The sequence below is a fragment of the Carcharodon carcharias genome, chromosome 1 (genome assembly GCF_017639515.1).
Source record: "Carcharodon carcharias isolate sCarCar2 chromosome 1, sCarCar2.pri, whole genome shotgun sequence".
Lineage (NCBI taxonomy): Eukaryota > Metazoa > Chordata > Chondrichthyes > Lamniformes > Lamnidae > Carcharodon > Carcharodon carcharias.
Window position 1 is genome coordinate 216,109,075 of NC_054467.1, and position 27,165 is coordinate 216,136,239.

At 40.7% G+C, this 27,165-nt stretch overlaps 1 protein-coding gene across 1 annotated transcript in view; it reads left to right on the forward strand.

Annotated features, from left to right (window-relative positions):
* txnl1 (thioredoxin-like 1) overlaps positions 1–24,663 on the forward strand; it is a 35,580-nt gene extending 10,917 nt beyond the window's left edge. Inside the window, exons 2-8 of the mRNA XM_041201740.1 lie at positions 3,467–3,563; positions 9,190–9,360; positions 15,336–15,458; positions 17,901–17,970; positions 21,703–21,875; positions 22,906–23,010; positions 24,111–24,663. Of these exons, the coding sequence (XP_041057674.1) occupies positions 3,467–3,563; positions 9,190–9,360; positions 15,336–15,458; positions 17,901–17,970; positions 21,703–21,875; positions 22,906–23,010; positions 24,111–24,140 (769 nt within the window). The 3' untranslated portion in view covers positions 24,141–24,663. The remainder of the gene's footprint in view (positions 1–3,466; positions 3,564–9,189; positions 9,361–15,335; positions 15,459–17,900; positions 17,971–21,702; positions 21,876–22,905; positions 23,011–24,110) is intronic.
* Positions 24,664–27,165: the final 2,502 nt, after the last annotated feature.

Below are 27,165 nucleotides of genomic sequence, written 5' to 3' on the forward strand. Positions count from 1 at the left end.
CAATTCCCATTGACTCCAGTGGAGCTAGGGCCCCCTTATCCCACACTTGGTAAAATGCTACTTTGATGTCAAGGGCAGTTACTCTCCCCTCACCATGGAGTTCAGTTATTTTGTCCATGTTTGGTTCAAGGCTTTAATGAGGTCAGGAGCTGAGTGGCCCTGCTGGAACATAAACTGAGTGTTAGTGAGTAAGTTATTGCTGTCTAAGTGCTGCTTGATAGCAACTGTTGAAAACGCCTTCCATCGCTTAGCTGATATTTAAGAGTAGGTTGGGGTGGTAATTAACCTTTTGTGGACAGCACAATTTTCCACATCCTGGGAGATGCCAATGTTCTAACATTTAGAAAATACTCTGTCCATTAACTGATGAATTACAAGTGAATGACCTCATATTTCCTGACACTGAGATCAATTTGCCATAGTTTTACCTGTCCAGTTCATCAATATTGTATTGTAATTTTATGGTTCCATCCACATTGTTTACAGCGCAGCCTCTGTCAATGAAAATATGCAAATTTAGAAATATGTGGCTTTCAATCCCATCATATATATTGTAAATAAATTTGATAAATTGTCAAGGCCACAACTCAGCTCCTTGTAGGACACCGGTCACATTAAAGAGTCCTGCCCATTATCCCTACTTTCTATCTCCTGCCAGTGAGTTGATGTCCAAAACAGGTTAATAATTAGCCTTCATTTCAATGAGCTTCAACTTGAGCTAACAGGCTATATTAAGGGACTTTATGTAAATAACATCCATAGAGATTCTCCATTTCACTATTTTAGTTAGCCTGCTTGATTGGCAACCCATCCACAAACATTCACTCCCTCCACCACTGACACACAGTGCTGCCATTGTGTATCATCTACAAGATGCACTACTGGAACTTGCCAAGCCTCCTTGGACCGCACCTTCCAAACCCATCACCACTATCACCTGGAAGGGCAAGGGCAGCAGACACTTGGGAACACCATCACCTGGAAGTTCCCCTCCAAGCCCCTCACCATCCTGAATTGGAAATATATCGCTGTTCCTTCAGTCAAAATCCTGGACTGCAGTGGTTCAAGAAGGTAGCTCATCACCACTTTCTCAATGGCAACTAGGGATGGGCAATAAATGTTGGCCTAGCCAGCAATGTCCACATCCCGTGAAAGAATTAAACAAAATTTAGGTAACTAAATTTACCTTCCCCAGTTGCCATGGTGAGCTATGAACTCATGTCCCTGGATCATTAGCCCAGGCCTCTGTTCACTTCCAGGATCATATACAAGAAGCAAAAGAGTAGCTGATGAGTAGTGGATGAGGCTTGGCCATTTCAGAGGGCATTTAGGAGTCAACCTCATTGCTGTGGGTCTGGACATTCACGTAGGCCAGACCAGGTAAGGATGACAGATTCTGTTGCCTAAAGGACATTAGTGGACAACAGCTGACAATAGTTTCATGGTCATTATTGGACTTTTAATTCTAAATTTTCACTGAATTTAAATTTCACCATCTGCTGTAGATGGGATTCGAACCCCGGTCTCCCAAGAATTATCCTGAGATTCTGGATGAGTCGTTAAGTGACAATATCACTGCATCACTGCCTCCTCCATAAATTTATATAATCTGGAATTACAAAGCTAGCTTCAATAGTTGTGAAATTTTCTTAAAACTGTCTTGTTCACTCATGTCCTTTAAGGAAATCTGTCTTTATCCAATCTGGTCTATACTTTGTGATTCTAGACCCATAGCAATGTGACTGACACTCTCCTGTCCCCTGAAATGGCCTAGTATGCTTCTCAATTATGTTCAAGAACGTGACTTACCAGCTCCACCTCAAGGACAGTTGTGGTGTGCAGCAGGTGCTAGCCTTGACAGCAATGTGCACATCTTGTGAATTCATTTTTTTTTATATAATTCATTTATGGGATGTGGCATGGCTGGCTAGGCCAGCATTTATTGCCCATTCCTAATTGCTGTTGAGAAGACGGTGGTGAGCTGCCTTCTTGAACCGCTGTAGTTCATGTGCTGTGGGTACAGTGCTGTTAGGAAGCAAGTTCCAGGATTTTGACCCAGTGACAGTGAAGGAATAGTGAGATATTTCCAAGCCAGGATGGTGAGTGGCTTGGAGGGGAACTTCCAGGTGGTGGTGTTCCCATCTGCTGCTCTTGTCCTTCTAGGTGGTAGTGGTCATGGGTTTGGACGGTTCTGCCTGAGGAGCCTTGATGAGTTTTTGCAGTGCATCATGTCGATGGTACCCATTGCTACCACGGTACATTGGTGTTGGAGAGAGTGAGTGTTTTTGGAAGGGGCTCCAATCTAGCAGGCTGCTTTGTCCTGGATGGTGTCAAACTGCTTTAGTGTTGTTGGAGCTGGACTCATACAGGCAAGTGGAGAGTATTCCAACACACTCCTGACTTGTCTTGTACATGTTGGATAGGCTTTGGGGAGTCAGGAGGTGAGTTACTTGTCACAGGATTCCTAGCCCCTGACCTGCTGCTGTAGCTACAGTGTTTATATGGCTAGCCCAGTTCAGTTTCTGGTCAATGGTAACCCTCAGGATGTTGATTGTGGGGGATTCAGCAATGGTAGTGCCATTGAATATCAAGGGGTGATGGTTAGGATCTCTCTTGTTGGAGGTGGCCATTGCTTGGCACTTGTGTGGCACCCATGTTACTTGCTATTTGTCAACCCAAACCTGGATATTGTCTAGGTTTTGCTGCATTTGCACATGAACTGCTTCAGTGTCTGAGGAATCGCGAATGGTGCTGAACATTGTGCAATCAGCAAACATCCCCACTTCTGACCTTATGATGTAGAGAAGGTCATTGATAAAGCAGCTGAAGATGGTTGAGCCTAGGATACTACCCTGAGGAACTCCTGCAATGATGCCCTGGGTCTGAGATGATTATTAAATAGTAAGAGAATTTGTGGGTACTGGGTAAACTGACGCCCATTGACAAAGTAGTTTTGAGCATGTTTATGGCTACTTGTTACAAATATACAGTAAGGGAATTCTGGTAACAGCTTTATTCTATGTGATCATGAGGGTACTGAATCATAAATTGATGAGGGCCATCTCAACCCTATGTAAGTGATTCACAATTAGAATACAGTATTTTGGCGCTTTATTGTGAATGGTATGGATGCTTTGAAGAGAGAATAGAGAGCAGCAGTTTTAAAGCTTAATGCCATGAGGAAAATAACTAATGCATTCATTGGAGAAAAGAAGATGGAGGGTGAATATGACTCAGATCTTTATAAAAGAATGAGAGACATGTGATATTATGAATTAAGACATTGAAAGCCTGCACCCTGTCCAGTACACCACATGATTCATGGCTGTCAAGTAATGTGATATTAAAATAATAGTCCATTCACTGGTTATTTTTCACTCCAGTGAACAGTTATGAATCAGTGATGAAAAAGTGTTCATCTCTAATAATGGCTGAGTAATAAGCTAGTTGTGATTTCTTTTTAAAGATGTGGACCGTGTGTGAGAATAGCTCCAGCTTTCAGTGCAATGAGTTCCAAATACCCACATGCTGTCTTTCTGGAAGTTGATGTGCATCAGTGTCAGGTGAGTGGATTGAAAAATTCCCATATTTAATTCATGAATTAAAAATAAAGTTATCCTCTGGAGTAAAGGTGTTTTTATTTTGTATAAAAACTGAAAATGCTGGAAAAGTTCAGGCCTGGCAGCATCTGTGGAGAGAGAAACAGTTAATGTTTAGAGTCTGTATGACTCTTCAGAGCTAAAGAGAAGTAGAAATGTGATGGATTTTATACTGTGTAAGAGGGAGTGGAGTAGGTGGAGCAAAATAGAAGGACAGGAATAGGTGGGAAGTAAGGAATTTGACAAATGTCATGGACATAAGACAAAGGGAGTGTTACTGGTAGTATTAAAAACTAAAGAAGGTGCTATTAGTGGCGTAAAGATAACAATGTGTTAATAGTGGAACAAGGTCTGTGCTCTGAAAGCAAATCATAAAAACAAGTGATAGCTGGCCTTGTGTGGGGAATGGGGGTCCTGTTGCTATTCACAATATATATTTATGATTTAGATGAGGGAATTAAATGTAATATCTCCAAATTTGCAGATGACACAGCTGGGTGGGAAGGTGAGCTGTGAGGAGGATGCAGAGATGCTTCAGTGTGATTTAGACAAGCTGAGTGAGTGGGCAAATGCATGGCAGATGCAGTACAATGTTGATAAATGTGAGGTTATCCACTTTGGTAGCAAAAACAGGAAGGCAGATTATTATCTGAATGGCTATAAATTGCGAGAGGGGAATGTGCAATGAGACCTGGGTGTCCTTGTACACCAGTCACTGAAGGTAAGCATGCAGGTGCAGTCAGTGGTCAAGAAGGCAAATGGTATGTTGGCCTTCATAGTGAGAGGATTCGAGTACAGGAGCTGGGATGTCTTGCTGCAGTTATACAGGGCCTTGGTGAGGCCACACCTGGAATATTGTGTGCAATTTTGATTTCCTTATCTGAGAAAGGATGTTCTTGCTATAGAGGGAATGCAGCGAAGGTTTACCCGACTGATTCCTGGGATGGCGGGACTGACATATGAAGAGAGATTGAGTCGTTTAGGATTATATTCGCTGGAGTTCAGAAGAATGAGGGGGGATCTCATAGAAACCTATAAAACTCATAATAGAACCAGACAGGGTAGATGCGGGAAGGATGTTCCTGATGTTGGGGGAGTCCAGAACCAGGGGTCACAGTCTGAGGATATGGGGTAGACCATTTAGGACTGAGATGAGGAGAAATTTCTTCACCCAGGGAGTGTTGAGCCTGTGGAATTCGCTACCACAGAAAGTAACTGAGGGCAAAACATTGCATGTTTTCAAGAAGCAGTTAGATATAGCTGTTGGGGCGAAAGGGGTCAAAGGATATGGGGAGAAAGCGGGAGCAGGCGATTGAGTTGGATGGTCAGCCATGAAAATGAATGGCGGAGCAGGGCCGATGGCCTACTTCTCCTATTTTCTATGTTGGAGAGAAAAAGGAATTAAAAAAAACTTTTAAAAGCTAAATAAATAATAAAAAATGGATTAACAATAGGGTAAAGGTGGAGGAGAGAGTTCATGGTCTGAAGTTATTGAATTCGATGTTTAATCCAAAAGGCTGTAAAGTACCTAATTGGAAGATGAGGTGCTGTTCCTCCAGTTCAACAATGAGTTCAACAACTTCATACCATGAATTTCATCTTTACCCCTTTACCCATCTTTACCCCATTTTTAATCCATTTTTATTTTAAATTTATTTTTTATACCATTTTTCCTCAACAGACCCCCCATCTCCCAAAAAAAACACAGGGCCATTTATCACTTGTTTTTCTTTTGCCTTCACAGAGCACTGACCCATATTCTGCTCTTAACACATTCTGTTATCTTACCTTGATGCCACTTCTTTATTCTTCAATTAACACCCCTGCCCTGTGTCCATGACATTTTTGTTAAATTTCTCCTTAGCTCCCGCCTATCCTTGACTTATTTTGCTCCATCTGCTTCACCCCTCTTAAACAGTACACAATCCAAGACATTTCTGCTTCTCTTTATATCTGAAAAAGAGTCATACGGACTCGGAACGTTAACTCTGTTTCTCTCTCCACAGATGCTGCTAGACCTGCTGAGTTTTTCAGGCATTTTCTGTTTTCACTTCAGATTTCCAGCATCCGCGGTATTTCGCTTTTATCTTAGTTTTTATCCCATACTTCAGTTTCAATTAATGCCCCTCCCATGCTTTCCTCTCTTGTTTTCCTTCCGGCATCATCAGTGTGTTGTAACCTGATGAATGCTTATTTCAGTTGTTCCCAGGACCTCAAAACTCTAGCATTTTGCTACTGTTATCTTCAGATCTTTGAAATGCAGACTTGGTATATCACCTAATCACAACTTCCTGATTTCCCTGCACATCTACTGTTTTCTGTCTTCGTATCATCTGGCTCACAGTCCATGCCAGCTCTCTATAGAGCATTCCAGTCAGCCCCATTCCCCCACTTTATCACTGTAACCTTGCAAGTTTATTTCCTCAAATGCACATGTAAGTTTCCTTTTGAAATCATTAATTGTCCCCACTTCCACCATGCTCAGAGACACTCTGTCCCTGCATTAAAAAAAGCTCCTCCTCACCCCTCCCCCTGGATCTGTTGCCCAAAGCCTTAAATCTCTGTCACCCAGTTCTTGTACTGTTAATGAGCGAGAACAAATTTTTTGTCAATCTTATGTAAACCTTTCATGATTTTGTACACCTCTGAACAAATTTCCCTATAATCTCCTTAGCTTCAAGGAGAACAACTTCACTTCTCTAACAGAACCGTGGAACTAAAGTCCCCACATCTTTGGACCCATTCTGATAGATTGCCTCTTCGTCCTCTCAAGGACCCTTGCATTCTTCCTAAAGTGTGATGACTAGATGCAGTACTCTAACTGTAGCCTAACCAGAGCTTCATAAAGGTTCAGCATAACTTTTTCCTGTTTTTGTACATAGCACTTCTATTTATGAAATCCAAGATCCCATACGTTTTGCTAACCACTCTCAATATGTCCTGCCAGCTTCAAAGATCTGTGCACATGAGCACCACCCCCTACCCCACCCTGTTCTTTAGAAATGTGTCATTATGCCTCCACTGGTTGCCCTTATCCCTTCTGCTAAAATTTATCACCTCACACTTTGTATTAAATTCCATCTGTCACTTGTCTGCCCTTTCTGCTAGCCTGTTGGTGCCCTGTTGATTGGTATCACGTTCACTGTTTGCTACACCTTTGTGTCATCGGAAATGAAAATAATTCCTTCACCTAGGCTTCACAATCAGGGAAAATAAATTACTAAGAGAATTCTAGAAATCCTGTCAGTTACAGACCCAGCCTTGTTCCTTCTGCAGTAGATTATTTTGTGCCCTTTATTTCTCATGATTCTATTTTCTTAAACTTGCATACCATGTGATCTCACTGCATTGCTGGTGCAAATTTAGGCCAAGAGAGGCTCCCAATTTCATATGTGCTGCTATAGGCTTAATTAATGTGCTGCTTTTAGCATAAACTTGGGTAAACTGAGCAGTTTTTTGAGCTAGTTGTTTTCAGACACATGATGCAACTTAAACTGTACACCAGTGCATCATGTGTTGTTTCCTTTCTTGTCCCAGCGTGAATTGTCAGTGCTATGCAACATGTGGCAAGGTTGGGAAAGGTCCTTTCACTAGTCCCCGTTCAGTTGCTACTCTATAGCCTGTCAAAGGAAACGTGTACAATATTGCATTGCTAAGTAAAGCCTGTTAGTAAAAGGTGCATTAAGCATGCTAACACTCAGGTGTGTAATGACGGCCATTTAATTATATTGAGCAAACAAACTATGTACTGACATTTACATGAGTAAACAGCTTGTTATAGGAACAAGAGCCCAGAACAAATCTTTATACTTTGAGCTGGAATGGCCAGTGTTTTTTATTCGGTCATGGGATGTGGGCGTCACTGGATAGCCAGCATTTATTGCCCATCTCTAATGGCTCATATTCAAAGGTCATTTTTAAGCGTCAGTGCATTATTGTGGGTCTGGAGTCACATGTAGGCCAGACCAGGTATGGACAGCAGATTTACTTCCCTAAAGGACATCAGTGAACCAGATGGGTTTTTACGACACTCTGCAATGGTTTTATGGTCATCATTAGACTTTGAATTCCAGATATTTATTGAGTTCAAATTCCACCATGTGCCATGATGCATGGGACCCTAGAGCATTAATCTGGGCCTCTGGATTACCAGTCCAGTGTCAAGTGAGAGAAATACTGATGCAAAAGGGAGTGTTTATTTGAGACTCAAGTAAATGCAAGCTTTCTTCCACATGGAAACACCATCTTAGACCAGGGGTTGGCAATCTTAATATCAAAAAGATTCACTTTTCAAATCTCATTGTCACAACATTTTAAGAGCCGCAATGCTGTTACTCAAATGTCAATAATGAAAAAAAAGGACTGAGATGCATTTCAACAACATTAGGTTTTTACAAAAAATTGTATATTAATATTTTCTCAAATGCAATGCTAATAAAAGTTTAAGGAAACTAACCATACCATTTAGTTACCATTAGTGGGTTTGGTTGATCATGGTCAGGAGCTGTGCTTGAGTCCTGTTGACCGCATGTGTGCGCAGGTTGCAGATCCCTGACCTAGTTGAATTGCAAGTGCTTTGTGCGACCATGTGGTGCGAAAAGCAGAAACTATTCAATTCTCAATGTTGACATTCCTCAATAATGAGATTAATGGGTAAAAACTTACCAAATGATAGCTGCCTGTCACTTTCTTCCTTTAAAGCATAATGACTTGTTGAGATCTTAACAATTTGTATCAGGCGCAGTAAACCAGCAAGTGCATTTTTCATGGCAGCTTCCCCTTGCATTGCATGTTGGGGAGTTTCTTGTTTAACTTTCTGAAATGCATGTACAACTTAAATTGGCATAACATCTTTATGCATCACTGAAAAGGGTGGTTTATGGGGAATGGAGGAGTCCAAGTAGTACATGGAATTGTAGTTATGTGACCAAAAGTGCAATCAAAGTAGTTTTGAGGTGTCTTTTGAAGACGCCAGAGAAAAGCAGTCAGGTAGCAATTTATAGAATGCAGCTTGTTTGATTAGTTGAAAACAGTCTTAAATATTGTGAGGAACAGATCAAGGCGCACACAGCAGAGAGCGTGCAGAACATCAAGCTGGAAAAGGCAGTGGAGGGACTTATAAGATGAAAATTTCTAATGTGATGTCCCTTATGATCTGCAAGAATGTGGCTGATTGCGCTTGAATTTTTATAGACTTGGATACAAGCTGTTAAGTTCAAAATGGGATGTGATTAGGGTGGAGTTTGAAACTGATGAGAACATTCTTGGAGAAATCAAACTTTGGGGGTTTTCATCAATGGTAACGGTGATTTGGAGATGCATGTTTCAGAGGGTGGGCAACTCGGTTACAGGACTTGAAACTGCAGCTGAGGATCGAACAAGATGTGCATAATTTAAGTGCAATTTTGATATTAAGGCTCTTTTCTCTCCCACCAAACCTAACCTCTCTCCGCCCCTCCACTTCAGCATTGACCGGCATTTATTCTACGATTGGAATTTTGGTTTAAATCCCAAGCAATTGAAGTTGGAATTAGTTTTGCTTTATAAAACCTTTTCTTAAATGTTCTTAATAAACTTATTACTGTTGCAGCAAACAGCAACAGCCAATAACATCACAGCAACACCATCATTCTTGTTCTTCCGAAATAAAGTGAGAATTGACCACCTTCATGGAGCAGATGCCAATGGATTAGAAGAGAAAATTAAACAACATCTGGAAAATGATCCTGGAATTGAAGATCTGGACATTCCCAGAGGATATGTATGTAAAACTTGCTTTGAAATTTGTAAAAGCATTTGAGAGATATCGCTTCTTTGTCATTCATCTCAAAATTATCCTATCTTATTTTTATTCTCTGGACTTTTTTTTTGGATACCCTTACTCTGATCTCGAGATAGGGCCAGGATCAGTACAATAGCTCTTTTCTCATTCTTCCAAATTGGCCAAAAATTTAAGGGGAAAATGATGGGAATTTTTTGTATCCAGCAATTAAAATTCTGCAGTGCATTACCTGAATGGATAGAAGCAGATTGAATTAATTGAATCATAACTTTCAAAAATGATCAGATACTTAATAGAAAATAAATTTGCACAGCTGTGGAAAAAGAGCAGGAGAGTGGGGATAATGGACTCTTTCTGGCAATTTGGACAAAGAGCTTCCTTTTGTGCTTTATGTTTCTAAAGTTCTATTCTGTTATTCTACACTAGGGAGCCTGAATAAAAGGTTTACAAGCAGGCAAGAACATGGCTCTCATCTATTTGGAACTAAAATGGACTATGTCTTACCAGTTGCTTAATTTTCACTTATGTAATCAGACTTGACAGAATTGAATTAAGGAAACTAAGGAAATAGAAGCAAGTAAACAGTGGTTCTATATATATATATACACACACACACACATAGCGTTGGTATTAAGAACATAACAGAAACAATAGGAGCAGGGGTAGGCTATTCGGCTCTTCAAGTCTGCCCTGCCATTCAATAGGATCATGGCTGATCTGCCCCACGCCTCAGCTTCTCATAGCTATTTCAAAAATCTATCTACCTCCTCCTAAATACTTTCAGTGATCTAGCTTCCACAACTCTTGGATGTAGAGACTTCTAGACATTCACTATCCTGAGTGAAGAAATTCCTTCGCATCTCAGTTTTAAATGTGTCCCGTTATTCTGTAATTAGTGGAAACATCATCTCAACATCTACTCTGTCAAGCCCCCTCAGAATCTTGTATGTTTCAATAAGATCACCCCTCATTCTTCTAAACTCTAATGAATAAAGGCCCAACATGTTTAGTCATTCTTGATAAGTCAACCCCTTCATCCCAGGAATCAGCCTAGTGAATCTCTTTTTGAACTGCCTCCAATGCCACCATATCCTTTCTTAAATACAGGGACCAGAACTGTGCACAATACTCCAGGTGCAGCCTTACCAACACCCTGTACAGTTGTAACAAAGCTTCCCTAATTTTAAACTCCAACCCCCTAGCAATACAGGCCAAAATTCCACTTGCCTTCTTAATTACTAGCTGCACCTACATGCTAACTTTTGTTTAATGCAAAAGGACACCCAGATCCCTCTATGCTGCACTTGTTTGGAGTCTTTCTCCATTTAAATAATAGTCTGCCAACCACTGAAGTGCCAATCTAGATTATGTCTGACAGGCATGATGGGCTGAATGGCAGTCTTCTGCGTTGCATCATTCCATGTGCTCACTCTTTAGAGTGAGATTTGAACCCATGACCTTCTGACTCAAATGTGAGAGTACTATCACTGAGTCAAGGCTGACAGCTGAAGGTAAATCTCCTGATCGGTGTGTTAAGTAAATAAACATTCTTTTTGGGGGCGGGTGGGAAAATACAATTGAGGCTAAACTAATGGAATTCTTGGAAATCCCATTTCCATTCTTGGCATATAGCGCAAACCTGGTAAGCACATTGATATTCTGCTTTAATTTATATTAAATTGAACAGTAATTTAACTGAGTACAAAATGTTATTGCTCAGCAATATAAAGCTTTCAGTAGTTCATGGGAAAGAGCCTAAGTTACACACCAGTGATCTGCTCTGATGACCTAATGGGCAAAGACTTAATTACTGACCAGGAGGGTCCAGACAGAAAATCATTGAGCTCTGGGTAGGGAAGGAAAAAGGTAATGATTCCCATTCCAAATTCTACCCAGTGAATGATTAGGTATGACTATCATGTCATTTATAGTTCACTTGCCTGTTGATATTCACTGTTTAAGCTCATATGAGGCAGTCACTGGGTGAAAGTAATTGGTGGTGTGGGGGTGTGGCAGCCTGAACATTTGGAAATTTAGAAAACCTCCGAATGCACATTTAGGAAAGGAGCTCCACTTATTTCTGAAATGAGGCCTCAAGCCTTGAATGCAGTAGCTAGAATTTGAACAAATAGCATATAGTGCAAAATTCAGAACATAAGAGTGGCATAAAATTGATACTGTGCTAATCGTTTCTTAATTGCACTCTTAGATATTTTTGACACCAGATTAGTTTTTTGGATTCCTTTTTTTTTAATTCATTCATGGGATGTGGGCATTGCTGGCTGGGCCAGCATTTATTGCCCATCCCTAGTTGCCCTGGAGAATGTGGTGGTGAGCTGCCTCCTTGAACTGCTGTAGTCCATGTGGAGTAGGTACACCCACAGTGCTGTTAGGAAGGGAGTTCCAGGATTTTGATTGAGCGACAGTGAAGAAATGGCGATATATTTCCAAGTCAGGATGGTGAGTGATTTGGAGGGGAACTTCCAGGCGGTGGTGTTCCCATCTATCTGCTGCCCTTGTCCTTCTAGATGGTAGTGGTTGTGTGTTTGGACGGTGCTGTCTCAGGAGCCTTGGTGAATTCCTGCAGTGCATCTTGTAGATGGTGTGCACTGCTGCTACTGTGCATCGGTGGCGGAGGGAATGAATGTTTGAGGATATGGTGCCAACATAGCGGGCTGCTTTGTCCTGGATGGTGTCAAGCTTCCTGAGTGTTGTGGAAGCTGCAGTCATCCTGGCAAGTGGAGAGTGTTCCATTACACTCCTGACTTGTAGCTTGTAGATGGTGGACAGGCTTTGGGGAGTAAGGAGGTGAGTTACTCAGTGTAGGATTCCTAACCCCTGACCCACTCTTGTAGCCACAGTTTTTATATGGCTAGTCTAGTTCAGTTTCTGGTCAATGGTAACTCCCAGGATGTTGATAGTGGGATATTCAGTGATGGTAATGCCATTGAACATCAAGGTTAATTGGTTAGATTCTTTCTTGCTGGAGATGGCCATTGCCAGGCACCTATGTGGCGAGAATGTTACCTTTCACTTGTCAGTCCAGGCCTGGATATCGTCTGGGTCTTGCTGCATTTGGACATGACTCGTCAGATGCTGAAGCAGTTGCGAATTGTGCTGAATATTGTGCAATCATCAGCGAACATCCCCACTTCTGACCTTATGATGGAAGAAAGGTCATTGCTGAAGCAGCTGAAGATGGTTGGGCCGAGGACACTACCCTGAGGAACTCCTGCCGTGATGTCCTGGAGCTGAGATGACTGATCTCCAACAACTACAACCAACTTCCTTTGTGCTAGGTATGACTCCAACCAGCGGAGAGTTTTCCCCCTGACTCGCATTGATTCCAGTTTTGCTAGGGCTCCTTGATGCGACACTCTGTCAGATACGGCCTTGATGTGAAGGGCAATCCCCCTCACCACACCTCAGGAGTTCAGCTCTTTTATCTATGTTTGTGCGAAGGCTGTAATGAGGTCAGGAGCTGAGTGACCCTGGCGGAGCCCAAACAGCATCAGTGAGCAACTGTCACTTGGTAGCACTGTTGATGACCCTTTCCATTACTTTACTACTGATTGAGAGTAGACTGATGAGGCGGTAATTGGTTGGGTTGGATTTGTCCTTTTTTGTGTACAGAATATACCTGGGCAATTTTCCACATAACCAGAGGGCAGTGCTGTAGCTGTACTGGAACAGCTTAGCTTGGAACATGGCAAGTTCTGGGGCACAAGCCTTAAGTACTATTGCCGGAATATTGTCAAGACCCATAGCCTTTGCAGTATCCAGTGCCTTCAGCTGTTTTGTGAATCAAATTGGCTGAAGACTGACATCTGTGATGCTGGGGACCTTTGGAGGATACTGAGATGGATCATCCATTTGGCACTTGGCCGAAGATTGTAGCAAATGCTTCTGCCTTATGCTTTGCACTGATGTGCTGGGCTCCCCCATCATTGAGGATGGGCATATTTGTGGAGCCTCTCCTCCAGTGAGTTGTTTAATTGTCCACCACCATTCACGACTGGATGTGGCAGGACTGCAGAGCTTCGATTTGATCCAAGTGGGATCACTTAGCTCTTACTGTCACTTGCTGTTTATGCTGTTTGGCATGCAAATAGTCCTGTGTTATAGCTTCACCAGGTTGACACCTCGTTTTTAGGTACGCCTGGTGCTGCTCCTGGCTTGCTCTTCTGCACTCTCCATTGAACCAGGGTTGACCATCGAAATGATAGTGAGGGAATATAGCGGGCCATGAGGTTACATATTGTGTTCGAGTACAATTCTGCTGCTGATGGCCCACAGTGCCTCATGGATGCCAGTCTTGAGTTGCTAGATCTGTTTGAAATCTATCCCATTTGGCATAGTGCCACACAACATGATGGAGGGTATCCTCAAGGTGAAGGTGGGACTTCATCTCCTCAATGACTTTGCAGTGGTCACTCCTGCCAGTGCTGTCATGGACAGATGCATCTGCAGCAGGTAGGTTGGTGAGAATGAAGTCAAGTATGTTTTTCCCTCTTGGTTCCCTCATCATCTGCTGCAGACCTAGTCTAGCAGCTATGCCCTTTAGGACTCTGCTGACTTGGCCAGTCGTGGTGCTACCAGGCCACTCTTGGTGATGGACATTGAAGTCTCCCACCCAGAGTACACTTTGGGCCATTGCCACTAAGTGGTGTTCAACATGGAGAAGCATTGATTCATCAGCTGAGGGAGGGCAGTACATGGTAATCAGGAGGTTTCATTGCCCATGTTTGACCTGATGCCATGAGGCCTGGAGTCAATGTTGAGGACTCGCAGGCCAAATCCCTCCTGACTGTACACCACTGTGCCGCCAGCTCTGCTGGGTCTGTCAGCGGGACAAGACATAGCCAGGGGCGGTGATGGTGGTGTCTGGGACATTATCTGTAAAGTATGATTCCGTGAGGTTGACTATGTCAGCCTGTTGCTTGTCTAGTCTGAGACAGCTCTCCCAATTTTGGCACTGACCCCCAGATGTTAGTGAGGAGGACTTTGCAGGGTCGACAGGGCTGAATTTGCTGTTGTCGTTTCCAGTGCCTAGCTTGCTGCCGGTTGGCCCCTCCGGTTTCGTTCCTTTTTTTTTTGAGACTTTGTAGCAGTTTGATACAACTGGGCGGGTTGCTCAGGCATATCAGAGGGCATTTAAGAGTCAACCACATTGCTGTGGGCCTGGAGTCACATGAGGCCAGACCAGGTAAGGACAACAGATTTCCTTCCCTAACCAGATTTTAGAATAATCAACATGGTCATCATTAGACTTGTAATTCCAGATTTTTATTGAATTCGCCATCTGCCGTGGCAGGATTTGAACCCAGGTCCCCAGTGTATTGCCCTGGGTCTCTGGATTACTAGTGCAGCAATAATAATACTATGCTATTGCCTCACCCCAGTGCCTGGAACGCATACAATCTGGTCAAATCTGTAATTTAAGATGGTTTTTAATTAAAAGTGGTGGATCAATAATGCATTAAATATCTTCGTGTACATAATTTGTCAATATGCTAGAATTGTTGCATTTTTGTCACATTTCAGCTACCTTTTGCTACTAAACTGGAGGCTATATTACATCTGCATGCCCTGGTTAAGGTCACTCCTTAATCTCCCTTCAGCGGAAGGATACGCTAGGTGTGTGGTACTACAGGAGGTCAGCGAGGAGTATTTGAAAGCAGAAGATGCTGGAGACATTCGGGTCTGACAGCATATGTGAAAAGAGAGAAGCCGTTAATGTTTCAGGTCCGTGACCTTTCATCAGAACTCGCTTTCTGATAGAAGGTCACAGCTGAAACATTGACTGTTTCTGTCTGCACAGATGCAGCCAGACCTACTGAATGTCTCCAGCATCTTCTGTTTTCAGTTCAGATTTTTAGCATCCATAGTATTTTGCTTTTGCAACTAGGAGTTTTTACTTGGCTAATTTGGTTCATTTACTTTTTGTTTTTTAGATGGATTTGACGCCATTTATAAATAAGGCTGGATGCGAATGTCTTAATGAAAGTGATGAAAATGGATTTGACAATTGTTTACAAAAAGACCAAACATATTTGGAATCTGATTGTGATGAACAGGTAAGGGTTTTCAATGTTTTTAAACTAAAATGTTAACTTGAATAAGGATTTAATAAGATTGTACTTCTTGCAGTGATTTAACATGCATCATTTTGTATCCTTCAAGTAACTTAATTTTGATCCCACTTCTGCTCAATATTATCAAGAAAGAATAACCTGCCTGAAAACTTTTATTCTTTTCAGTGAAATGATAATTATTTTCACCGCGATGAAAGATTATATTCCAGATTGATGTGTTGAAAGTTTTCAGTAGCCGACATTAAACCGGATGTTGAAATTCACTATGATCTGTCATGTTGCTTTTCAGAAAAGTGTCATTAGGTGCACTAAGGTTGGAGAAGTGCTTGGTTTTGCCCTTACCAGTTTAAAAAAAAGTCAGCAGCTTGAAGAACTTGATTCAGATCCAGTAGATCTAGGAGGAAATATTAAAAGGTACTGGGAAATAGGATTAGTGTGGAAAGCTTTGATGTAGTGTTCACACAAACAGCACAAATGGTTGTTATTTTGGCTTCATTTTCTGATTGATTTTTTTTTTCTAATTCTTTTACTGGATGTGCTGCCCAGTGTTTTCCCATATGCCAGCAAGCCACCTGTGCCTAGCAGGCTAGTTCAGTATAAGTGCTAGGCCAGCATTTTTATTGCCCTTGAGAAGGTGGTGACGAACTGGCGCCTTGGACCACTGCATTCATTGTGGTGTCGGTGCACCCACAGTGCTGTTAGGGAAGGAGTTCCAGGGTTTTGATTCAACCACAGTGAAGGAACAACGATATAGTTCCAAGTCAGGACGATGAGTGGCTTGGAGGGGAACTTGATGGTGTTCTCCTGCATCTGCTACCCTTTCCAAGTGGTAGTGGCCTTGGGTTTGGAAGGTGCTGTTGAAGGAGCTTTGTTGAGTTGCTGCAGTGCATCTAGATGGCACACATTACTGCCACTGTGCATTATTGGGGGAGGGAGTGGATGTTGAAGGTGGTGGATGGGGTGCCAGTCAAGCGGGCTGCTTTGCCCTGGATGGTGTTGAGCTGCTTGTGTTGTTGGATTTGTGAAATAGATTGAGTTCCTTAATCTAAAGTGGCTTTGTTAGTAAAATGTACCAGTTCTTTTTCTTCATTTTTAAATGCAGTGCTTCTCAGACAGAATATTAAGTGTGACGATGCAGTGAAATGAATTGCTCTGGATTTTTTTTGAATTTAGTTGAGGCTAATTCCTGATGTCCGCTGAAACTTGAAAATCCTGTGACCTAGCCTGATGGGCACAGGTAGTTTGCTGCACATGGCAAAGTAATGGCAGCATGTTGCAATCATGTTGAGGTGCTTGAGAAAAAGCTGCTTCTTAGATACTTTATTTAAAAAATGCAATGCATCGATGTTTTCAAATTTGAGTTCTGTGGAATCTAATTTTGAGAAAATGGGATTGGAGTATACGACTGTGGTGTAAAATTGCATTTGGGAATGTGTTGTGCATGGAAATGTCCATCTATACTGATTTTCCTAAGAAATTTTACTCAATCCAGAATTTAATTTCTGTAGCTTCAACATAAATTGAGACTTCCTGAATTGGAACAATGGTGGGGCAGACTTTTTGAGCGAAATCTGTTCCTAGCATGGACTCCAATTGTCTTGCACTCTGGTGTATGTTTGTAAAGTGGAAAGCTAATTAATTTTTGTAATTATTCCATCATTTATTAGACAAAAGAGCCTATGAAGTCAAATAATTAAGTACTAAATGAGTTGATTTGCAAATTAACTGCTGTCCAGACTGGAGATTAAGTTTCTAGAGTGCTAAACTATATATTTTTTATTCTTTTGAGATGTGGATGTCACTGGCAAGGCCAGCATTTGTTGCTCATCCCTTGTTGCCCTTGAACCGAGTGGCTTGCCACAGCATTTCAGAAGGCAGTTAGTAAACCTTATTACTATGTAATTGGAGTCGCATGTAGGGCAACAGATTTAAAGGGCATGTGCAAACCAGATGTGTCTTTATGACAATAGATAGTTTCACCACCACCATTGGAGACCAGCTTTTAAGTTTTTTTTGTTACAGATTTTTTTAAATTCCAGAATGTATTAATTGAATTTAAATCCCACCAGCAGCCATGGCAGGATTTGAACCAGAGCATTAGCCTGAGTCTTTGGATCATTCGTTGAGTGACATTACCACTACGCCACTCTCCCTTTAGGGCCATAAACATGAGTCGCTAATGAAAGTGCTTTACCAGAATGGTAAGTGTGGCTGAGGCAAGCTGCATAGCTGCAGATAAGCATGTGAGGGCGAATAGACCAGGGAGACTTCATAACAGGGTGAGAAGCAGTAAAGTGGGAGGAGGTGCGATTGGAGCTTAAACACTGGGATAGACATCCTGGAGCAAATGGCTGTTTTTGGTGTTGTAAATTCTATCATTAATAACTCTTGATCTTTAAGGGATTCATTTTTTGTTTTAAACAGCTTCTTGTGACGATAGCATTTAACCAGCCAGTCAAGCTTTATTCAATGAGGCTTCAAGCCCCTGACAATGGTGAGTTACATAATTCAGATTTTTCAATATTAGTCTTTTTAATATTGTTTTTCTCTTCAATTTTTTGCCATTGTTGTAATGATTGCATGTATGAAGAATGGAACTGAACTTGTTATCCTCAAACTTCGCTCAATAGCATTGCCTCTGTTTCCCACATTCCGCTTTCATTTGTCCAGTTCTGAGTTTGAATTCATCTGTTTATTGCCCTATGTACATTCAAGTTGTCTATTTTGGAGAGTTTTCTGTCAAATTGAAGAAAGAATTCATTAAAAGAAGGCATTAACTTCACACTAACCTGTTCCAAATTGCTCAAAATAATATCGCATTGTTGAATTTCTCAGTAGTTTGTGTTTAAACTATTAAGTCATCTTACTTATTGCATGTTTATATTTTAAATGAGTTTTCATTTTCTGTGGCTGAACTCTGCCATTGGAATTTTGTTCAGATTGTTAGTTTAGAGGATCAGATTGATGGCACTGTGCTACCTTTTTGTAATGGGGGGAAACTGAAGAAGAAAATTGTATAGTTAAGAAACAGCGTTGCATTCTAAGTAAAATGGTAAAGTGTGCTGAACAAATTTTTATACATTTCACTATTGCCCAACAATAATGGGCATTTGCTGACCTGCCTTGATGTCAAAACAGACTAGTCATCCTTTCCCCTTTACTCATCTTTCCTCTGCCAACATGGAGTTGATAAGGGAATAAATACTGAGTGTGAACCTGCTTCATCATTTTACAGTGCAGTAAGTTATTTGCCCATATTACTGACTTTAATTAAGACCTTGAGGGAAATTTCAGTGCTAAGTAAGTGACTGCCCTCAATGTTCATGACCTACCACTATGCTGCAACAAACAAGGACACATGAAATTCATTGCATTTTAAAGCAAATCCATTTTTTTGATCTGGTAACTAATTGGAAACTTCATGTCTAGCCTTTGTCAACATAAAATATATATACTAATGTAAATTTGAATTTGTGGAAAGTATCCCGTATCGTGCAGTATTCCCTACTTTGTTTAGGTGAGGAAAAATGGATAACCAATTTATTGACTGAGTATGATTAGTAATAAACTATTTGGTACAAGAGATAGGAACATAGTAAAACATGAGACAATGCAAGACTGTCAGTCTCAAAAACTAATACCTTTCAACAGATGGAGTTAATCAGAGCTGAAATCAATGGATCAGTGTGAAGCTCAGTCGCCAGAACATATCAGTCAAGAACAGTCATAGATATTCGGGCAACTAGCAGGTGGAAGAGGAAGCTTCATCTGTGTTATGACCTTGGTTGTGGTGGAGCCTAACATGAGTGCAAGAACCAAGGCTGAAATGTTTCCAAACATCTTCAGCCAATAGTGCCAATTGGAAGGATTACACCTGGTTTCTTCTAGGGGAGCAAACCCCCCCTATCCCCCACCCCACCCCACCACTTTAACTGATACCATTGTCCATCTACTTCAGTTCACTCTATGACATTGAAGCAGGCTGTACTGGTTCTAGCAATGTTCCAGCTACAGCACTGAAGACTCGTATGCCTGAACTAGCAGCCCCCTAGCGAAGCTATTTGAGTGAACATAAACGCTGGAACCTACTTGACTTTGTGGAAAGTTGCCCAGGCATGTTGCTTTCTCCAAAATGTCGGACAAATCTAGCCCAGCTAACAACAATTTTGTCAGTTTTATCAATTTTCAGAGTCATGGATGAAGTCATTAACAGCTTCATCAAGCAACAACTGCTCATGAATAACCTCACTTGATGCTCAGTTCAGATTCCACCTGAAGCACTCTGCTCTGGACCATGTCACAGACATGGATGCAAGAGCAGAATGCTGAAAGATCCGAGTTGCTGATCTTAGCATCAAGGTAGGATTCAAATGCTGCAATGCTTGTGATTTTGAGTGCTTCAGTAAATTGACCTGTGGTATAATGAGTGAAAACAGTCATACCGAATGCATTGAAAGATGGTGTTTTTGGAGGTCAGTCATTGCAGTCCCAAGACATTGCTGCAGGAGTTCCTCAGGGTTCAATCAATTTAGTAATCTTTTGCTCCACCACTAGCATGCTGGGGATCACAATTACCAGATTGGCCTCCAGTCATATGGGTGCACTTAATTTTTGACTCATAATAAATAGTAACTTTGGCTAGAAAGAACATTAACCATAACCTGTCGGACCTCTGCTTTCTGATGAATGATACTCCTTTGAAAGTTTCACAAGCTATTTGCAACCAGCTCTACCCCATTGTTCTGCATGTTGACTTTGAAGCCCTAATTCAATCAACACCAAAACTACTTTGGATGAACTAGATTACATTGTCCCATGCTAATCCAAGGTAATTTAGCAGTTGTTTGGTTTATACTCCTTGTTGGCAGCAGAGACAGAAATACTTGTCAAAGAGTATGCTAAGGGTGGTGAAGAAGTAGAGTCAGTGATTCTGCTTGTGTGAATTGATGGAACAGACCATTGGAGGATCTTGATTTCTTGCATTCCATTTGCAACATAGCCACGGTCTTGTGACTAAAAGTGGGGAACTGCTGATTATAATGGAATTTAGCTATTCATTGGGATAGATTTCAAAAAGCTGGCATGAGGCAATAATTGCTACAATCTTAAATATGGGAAACTATCAAATTATACAGTCAGCTATGGACAATATCACTCCTCTCCACAGAAGAGGGTTTTACCAACCCATTTGTTTTAGGTCATCCATCCCCAGGGAACAAGTTGCTTTCGGATGAAGTTGCTGCAACCAGGCACTATCCATTGAGTCAAATTTTAGACTAACTTCTCGTGCAATCTGATTACCAGAATGGAGATACTTACATGTCACAGGGATATGAATTTGATATGGGTTATTGTTCAAGACATCGAGCATCATCAAGCGTTCGCACCACAATGTTGAACAACCTTAGATAGCGTGTTCCTTTGAATAAACAGATCATTTGAGTAGATCCCCTGATGATTTTACCCCCAGGATGCGTTGGCTGTTTCCCTTGTGCAATATCTATACTAGTGATTTTTTTTTTTTTCTGGTCAATTTTATGTAAATTTACATAAGCTGATCTCATTCTTGCACTACAAGGCAAGGACTTTGCCTTCATAGACAAGGCCTTCTATTGATCTGAAGCTGGCAGCTTTGTTTAAAAACCTACAAAGCTGTCAGCAACTTTTCACCAAACTGCAAAGCTGCCAAGGAACCCCACAGTGTCACTTTTTTTGCACCCAGTGAGTTTAAAATGAGCTCTATTTGAGGAACTTGGGTGTAATCTTGAACAGAAGCATAACTTTAAAGCTCACCTGGAAACATCTCGCAAGGTGACTTGCAATAAAGTCTTTACTATTCCACTGCTTTGAATGTAGATTTTCTTGAAGTTGAGCAGTTCAGCAGCCCAATGTGTTCTACTTTAATTGAGGGCTGTATAATAGTACAACACAACTGTATAACAGCATTTGGTTAATCAACATTTTATTACACTAATCCAGATTGATGCTGTGGATTTCACTTTACTGCCACATGCATACTTTGAAAGGAGAAATTTGTAAAATGGGCATCAAGGATTATCATTCTTCATGTTGACTACTTGTGGCCTGCTTTGAATAAATATAGGACTTGTTGCACTCTTGAGAGAGACTCGACTCAGTTGTTTAGGCTGTTAGCTTTCCTGGGTGATGTTTAATCAACTAACCCATAATTTCACTATATAGTTTAATAATATTCTTGCATTCGCAGGCCGAGGTCCTAAGTTTGTAAAAATATTCACCAATCTGCCACGTTCGTTTGATTTTGATGATGCTGAAAGAAGTGAGCCAACCCAAACCCTGGAGTTGACACTCGAGGACCTCAAAGAAGATGGAATTGTGCCACTGCGCTATGTCAAATTTCAGAATGTTAATAGTGTAACAGTGAGTGTTGATGTTTGAAATTCTTTCAAAGTATATTTAATATTTGTGCCCAAAACATAATCTGATTAAATGATCCTGCAATGCCAATTAACTGTACAATAATTCCTAAAACAGAACACACATGATGGTTTTCTTGGAAATGCTTCAGATTATTGTGAAATGATGCTAGTCAGAATAAAGTAGTGTAAATGAAAAGATCTTAGCTGAAATTTACTGGAGTGGAACATCTCATGGCATATGCTGTTAGTTTTCCTGCACCTTTGTTCAAATTTTGCACCCTAATTTAGTGGAAGTGAGAGTTGATAATGGTGTGATGAGGGCACCAGGAAATCTGGGACATTGGTGAATGGAAGGACCAACAGTGTAACTCATTAACCAATGAGATTTAAGGATTGAGAAATAAAGTCAAATGTCTGATGCTGGCGAATTAATCAAATCGGATGCAGAGAAATAACACTGGGTTGAGAGAGAAAGGAAATGTTTAAAAAGTATCAACTTTTTAAATCTCAGCAATTCATTGTCTGAAAGAGTGAGACTGTTCAGTTTATATTTATATTCTGACCTAGAGAGGTTGGTTGGAAGTTGTTAAGAATCATATTAAAAAGGTGTTTGCGCTATTAATTACTAAATTTTCTGCGTTTAATGTGCAAATAGAACAATTTTCTGAAAATAAGAGGTTACCGGTGCGATACTATTTATAGAATATAGCAAGCGGTTTTGGATAATTGGTTTGGAAAAATTGCAGCCTTGGACATTCTTAGAGTACATTGGCTACATGTCTTTGCCCTTTTTCCTCCTGGAGTGGCAGATCTTGATAGAAATAAACAAAACCACATTGCAAGCTGAAGATGTGCTGGTTTTCCTGTAGCCCTTGAATATGTCAGCATGGATGCTCATGTAAAATGAGTAAGTAATTGCATCAGGAAAGCACAGTAATGTAAAAGGACAAGTATAAGTATGATTAGTCATTGCAAAAGGTGAACCTGTTTGTGTGCTTCAATTAAATCTACCATTTACTTTTGGCTTTCAGCTTTTTATCAAATCAAACCAGGGTGATGAGGACACCACAAGAATTAACTACCTTGCATTTATTGGCACCCCCGTGCAAACCACAAACATGTTGGACTTTAGACGAGTAAGTTTTACCAATAATAGTTGAAATTTGATGTTTTGAAGTGACTGGGCTAGCGGGGCTCATCTGGCACTTACCATGTGCCTAATTACAGCTTCCACCTGGTCGAACTGATTAGCTGAGACACCGGAGGCTACACTTGCATATCTCCAACTGGTGGCTGTATGGGGAGAAAGGCAACAATTCAAAGCCAATAGGCATTAAAAGTTGTGCCTAACAAATCTTTATAATTTTTAGAGAAAAGGTGGTGGATGGTAATCGTATAGAAACTTATTTCTTGGTTACTAGCTAATGTGAAAGTAAGGACTAATAAACCCTAGCTGCTTATCTCCACTGCCTTGAATATTCTTGGGTCAGACCTGATTTTACCGGAGAGATCCAGAAACCATTAAAATTAAGTAACATTCATTAGGAGCTTTGGGTGCAAGCCATAAACATGAGCAAGTTTTAGCATTACATAGCTTGTTAATAATTATGATTATTCAAGACATGCTTTAATAGCTTTCAGAATTGGCTACCTTGATGACAACATTGCTTGTGCATCTAAAACATTGGACTGAATGTCAGTGTGTCATGGCTACAGAGAATGCACAGTCATGAGAGATAAAGTAGAGAAAAGTGAAGGGGAAAAAAGTGCAACCTGCTCTGAGTGGTGACAAAAGCAATGACTTTGGATTTTGCATCAGATCTATCATGGCCGCATGGTAGGTGGTTTTGAGTTCCCACTGATTTGATAACTTATCACATGACAGATTAATTATGTTTAGGGGCAGTGGAGTATTATAATTGACCTTTAACCCTAGGGATTTGATGGGTAGTGGGTGGATGGAAGAAATTACATGAAGTTCCAGATGCTTTCAAAAGATATTTGTTGGAGATTTGTGGTTACTGATGAGTAATAGATATTAAGAATGTGCATCTGTTCCCCCATTTGTTTGATTTAAAATGGTAATTTTAGTAAACTGCAACTTGCCAGCTTGTGCCAATTAATCCTGGGGGGACAAATTCTAGGTAAGTTTATGAAGTGGCAGATTAATATTCAAAGCATAATGTTTGAAGTATTTATTATCAACTAAATATGCTCTTTAAATTTATTTTCCTAGATTGCTGGAAAGAAAGGAGAAAGCCACTAACTGAATGAAGGAAAGACTAGGAATGCTGACTGTGTTGATAAGACCACATTTGGCCAATACTGTGTTTTCTGGACTCTTGCAATATCAATACCATGACTCGATTTGGTTCATTAAAATCTCTTGCTTCCAGACTTCCAAGCAAATCATTGTTCAGTTCAAAATATTTTGTGGATTATTCTTGATTGTGATGAACTGGTTTAATTATATTCTTCAAAGTGAGAATTAGTCATTCTGGAAGTCACCTTGGAATGCACCTGGAAGTTAAAGTTGTGCACTTAGGTTGGCTGGTTATAGCAAGGCTAAATGTGGTGGTACTTTTCAGATCTTCGTGTCACATGGATTCCAATGGTAAGTTGGTAGCAGTTTCCACTAAATTTAAGAGATCTAAACATGACTGCATTTGCTGTCTGTCAACTCTGATGCTAATAGTGTTGGATAATTAAAATAATGTTTACCTTATTGTGCCAACTGATGTGATTTTTTTTAAATTGACGGACATATTAAAGATTCACTTGGATATTAATTTTTCCTGGTAAATTACACTTTAATTATTTACATTACTTTTTATGCTGGGTCTAGTCCAAACTTTACCTGGGTAACCTTATCAAGCTCCTTCTGTATTTTGCTCTGATTATGGGGGATGCTCAAAGATCAATGTTGTGTACCATGAGCCTTTAATACCAGAAGAATGGTTATGTTGTAGCAGGAATGTCCAAGAAGTCTTGTGCACTTTCATGGTCACTGCCCCTAAGAAACAAATATCTGGCTCCCTACTGTAAGGGATAAAAGAATTTGCATTTGTACAGCATCTATCACTACCTTAGGATGTCTTGAAATGTTGTGGGCAGACACATGGAAGATGCAATTTAATAGCAAGTGTGGAGTGGTGTACTCTGGGAGAAACAACATGGAGAGAGAGCATAATTTAAATGGTAATATTTTGATATTGCAAAATGAAAGAGGGACAAAATTAGTATAGTCACAAATGTTTGAAGTTTCCAGAAAAGTTGATACAAAATCAAGGAAGTTATGCTAGACTGTAACAACCTACAACTGCAGTATCGAGTACACTTCTGGGCATCATACATTGAGGATGTCAGACTTTGGAAAGGGTGCAGAGCAGGTTTACCAGAATGATATCCAGGATGAGTTACTTCAGTTATGTAGAGAGATTGATGGAGCTGGGGTTGTTCTCTTTAGAGCAGAGAAGGTTAAGGGGAGACTTAATAGAAGTATTCAAAATTGAGGTATTTATCAGAGCAAGAAACTTTCCTCTGGCAAGTGGATCTGTAATCAGAGGTCTCCAATTCAAAGTAATTGGCAAAAGACCTGGGGATGGTTGAGGTTAACTTAAGGTTAATATCTGGATTGCACCACTTGACTGGTGGAAACAGATTCCTAAGGAACTCTGAAAAGGCAATTAGGTATGTACCTGAAGAGGACTAATTTAAGAACATAAGAAATAGGAGCAAGAGTAGGCCATTTGGGCCCTCAAGCTTGCCCCGCCATTCAATAAGATTGTGGCTGGTCTGCCCCAGGTGCCAGCTCCTCATAGCCCTCAACTCCCCGATATTTCAAAAATATGTCTACCGCCTTTAAGTACTTTGTGATCTCCAACCCCCTAGCAATATAGGCCAAAAATCCATTTGCTGCCTTAATTACTACCTCACTTGCTAACTGTTTCATGCACAAAAACTCTCAGAATCCCTCATTTGGATTCTCTCTCAATTTAAATAATAGTCTGCCTTTTGATTTTTCCTGCCAAGTACATGACCTCACACTTTCCTACATTAAATTCCATCTGCCAAGTTTTTGCCCACTCACTCAAGCTGCCTGTATCCCTTTGCAGATTCATGTCCTCATCACAACATGCCCTCCCATCTATTTTGTATCTTCAACAAATTTGGATACATTACACTCTGCGCCCTCCCCCAAGTCAGTAATATAGACAATAAATAATTGACTCCCTAAGACTGATCCTTGCGGCACTCCACTAGTTACTCCTTTCCAATCTGAAAAATATGCATTAATCCCGACTCTTCTGTGTGATAACCATTCCTCAATCCTTGCTTATACATTCCCCCCAATACCGTGAGCTCTTGCACAATAACCTTTTATGTAGCACCTTAGATTCTGAGGGGGCTTGGCAGGGTAGATGCTGAGAGGTTGTTTCCCCTTGTGGGAGAGTCTAGGACCAGAGGGCATAATCTCAGTAAGGGAAGCGCCCATTTAAAACACAGATGATGAGGAATTTCTTCTGAGGGTAGTCAATCTGTGAAATTCTTTACTGTAGAGGCTGGGTTGTTAAGTATATTCAAGGCTGAGTTAGACAGATTTTTAATCAGCAAGTGAATCAAGGGTTATTGGGAAAAGGCAGGAAAGTGGACTTGAGGATTATCAGATCAGCCATGATCTTATTTGAATTGCGGAACAGTCTCGATGGGCTGAATGGCCTACTTCTCCTACGTCTTATGGTTCTATGATATTAGTTGAATGCTTTCTGGAAATCCAAATACACGACATCTACCTTTAGGTTCTCCTTTATGCTTGTTATATCCTCAAAGAACTCTTAAATTTTGCAAACATGATTTCTCTTTCACAAAACCATGTTGCCTCTGATTGTGTTAAGCTTTTCTAAATGTCCTGTTATTTCTTCCTTAAGAATGGGCTCTAGCATTTTTCCAATAACGGATGTTAGGCTAACTGGCCTACAGTTTCCTGCTTTTTGTCTTCCTAACCTGTATGGTTACAAAAAAACTAGCTTACACTTATATTTTGACTTTCAAAGGATGTTCCAAAGCACTTTTACAATCAATTGTTTATTTTGAAGAATAGTCTCAATGTGCCATTTTTCTCATAGCATGCTTCCATAAACAGCAACGTGATTATGAACAGTTGATCTATTTTTGTGATTAAGGGATAAATATTGGCCAGGGCACCAGGGAGAAAACTCCTCCTTTTCTTAAGTAATGCCATTGGATCTTTAAATCCACCTGTGTGTGCAGCTAGGACCTCAGTTTAACCC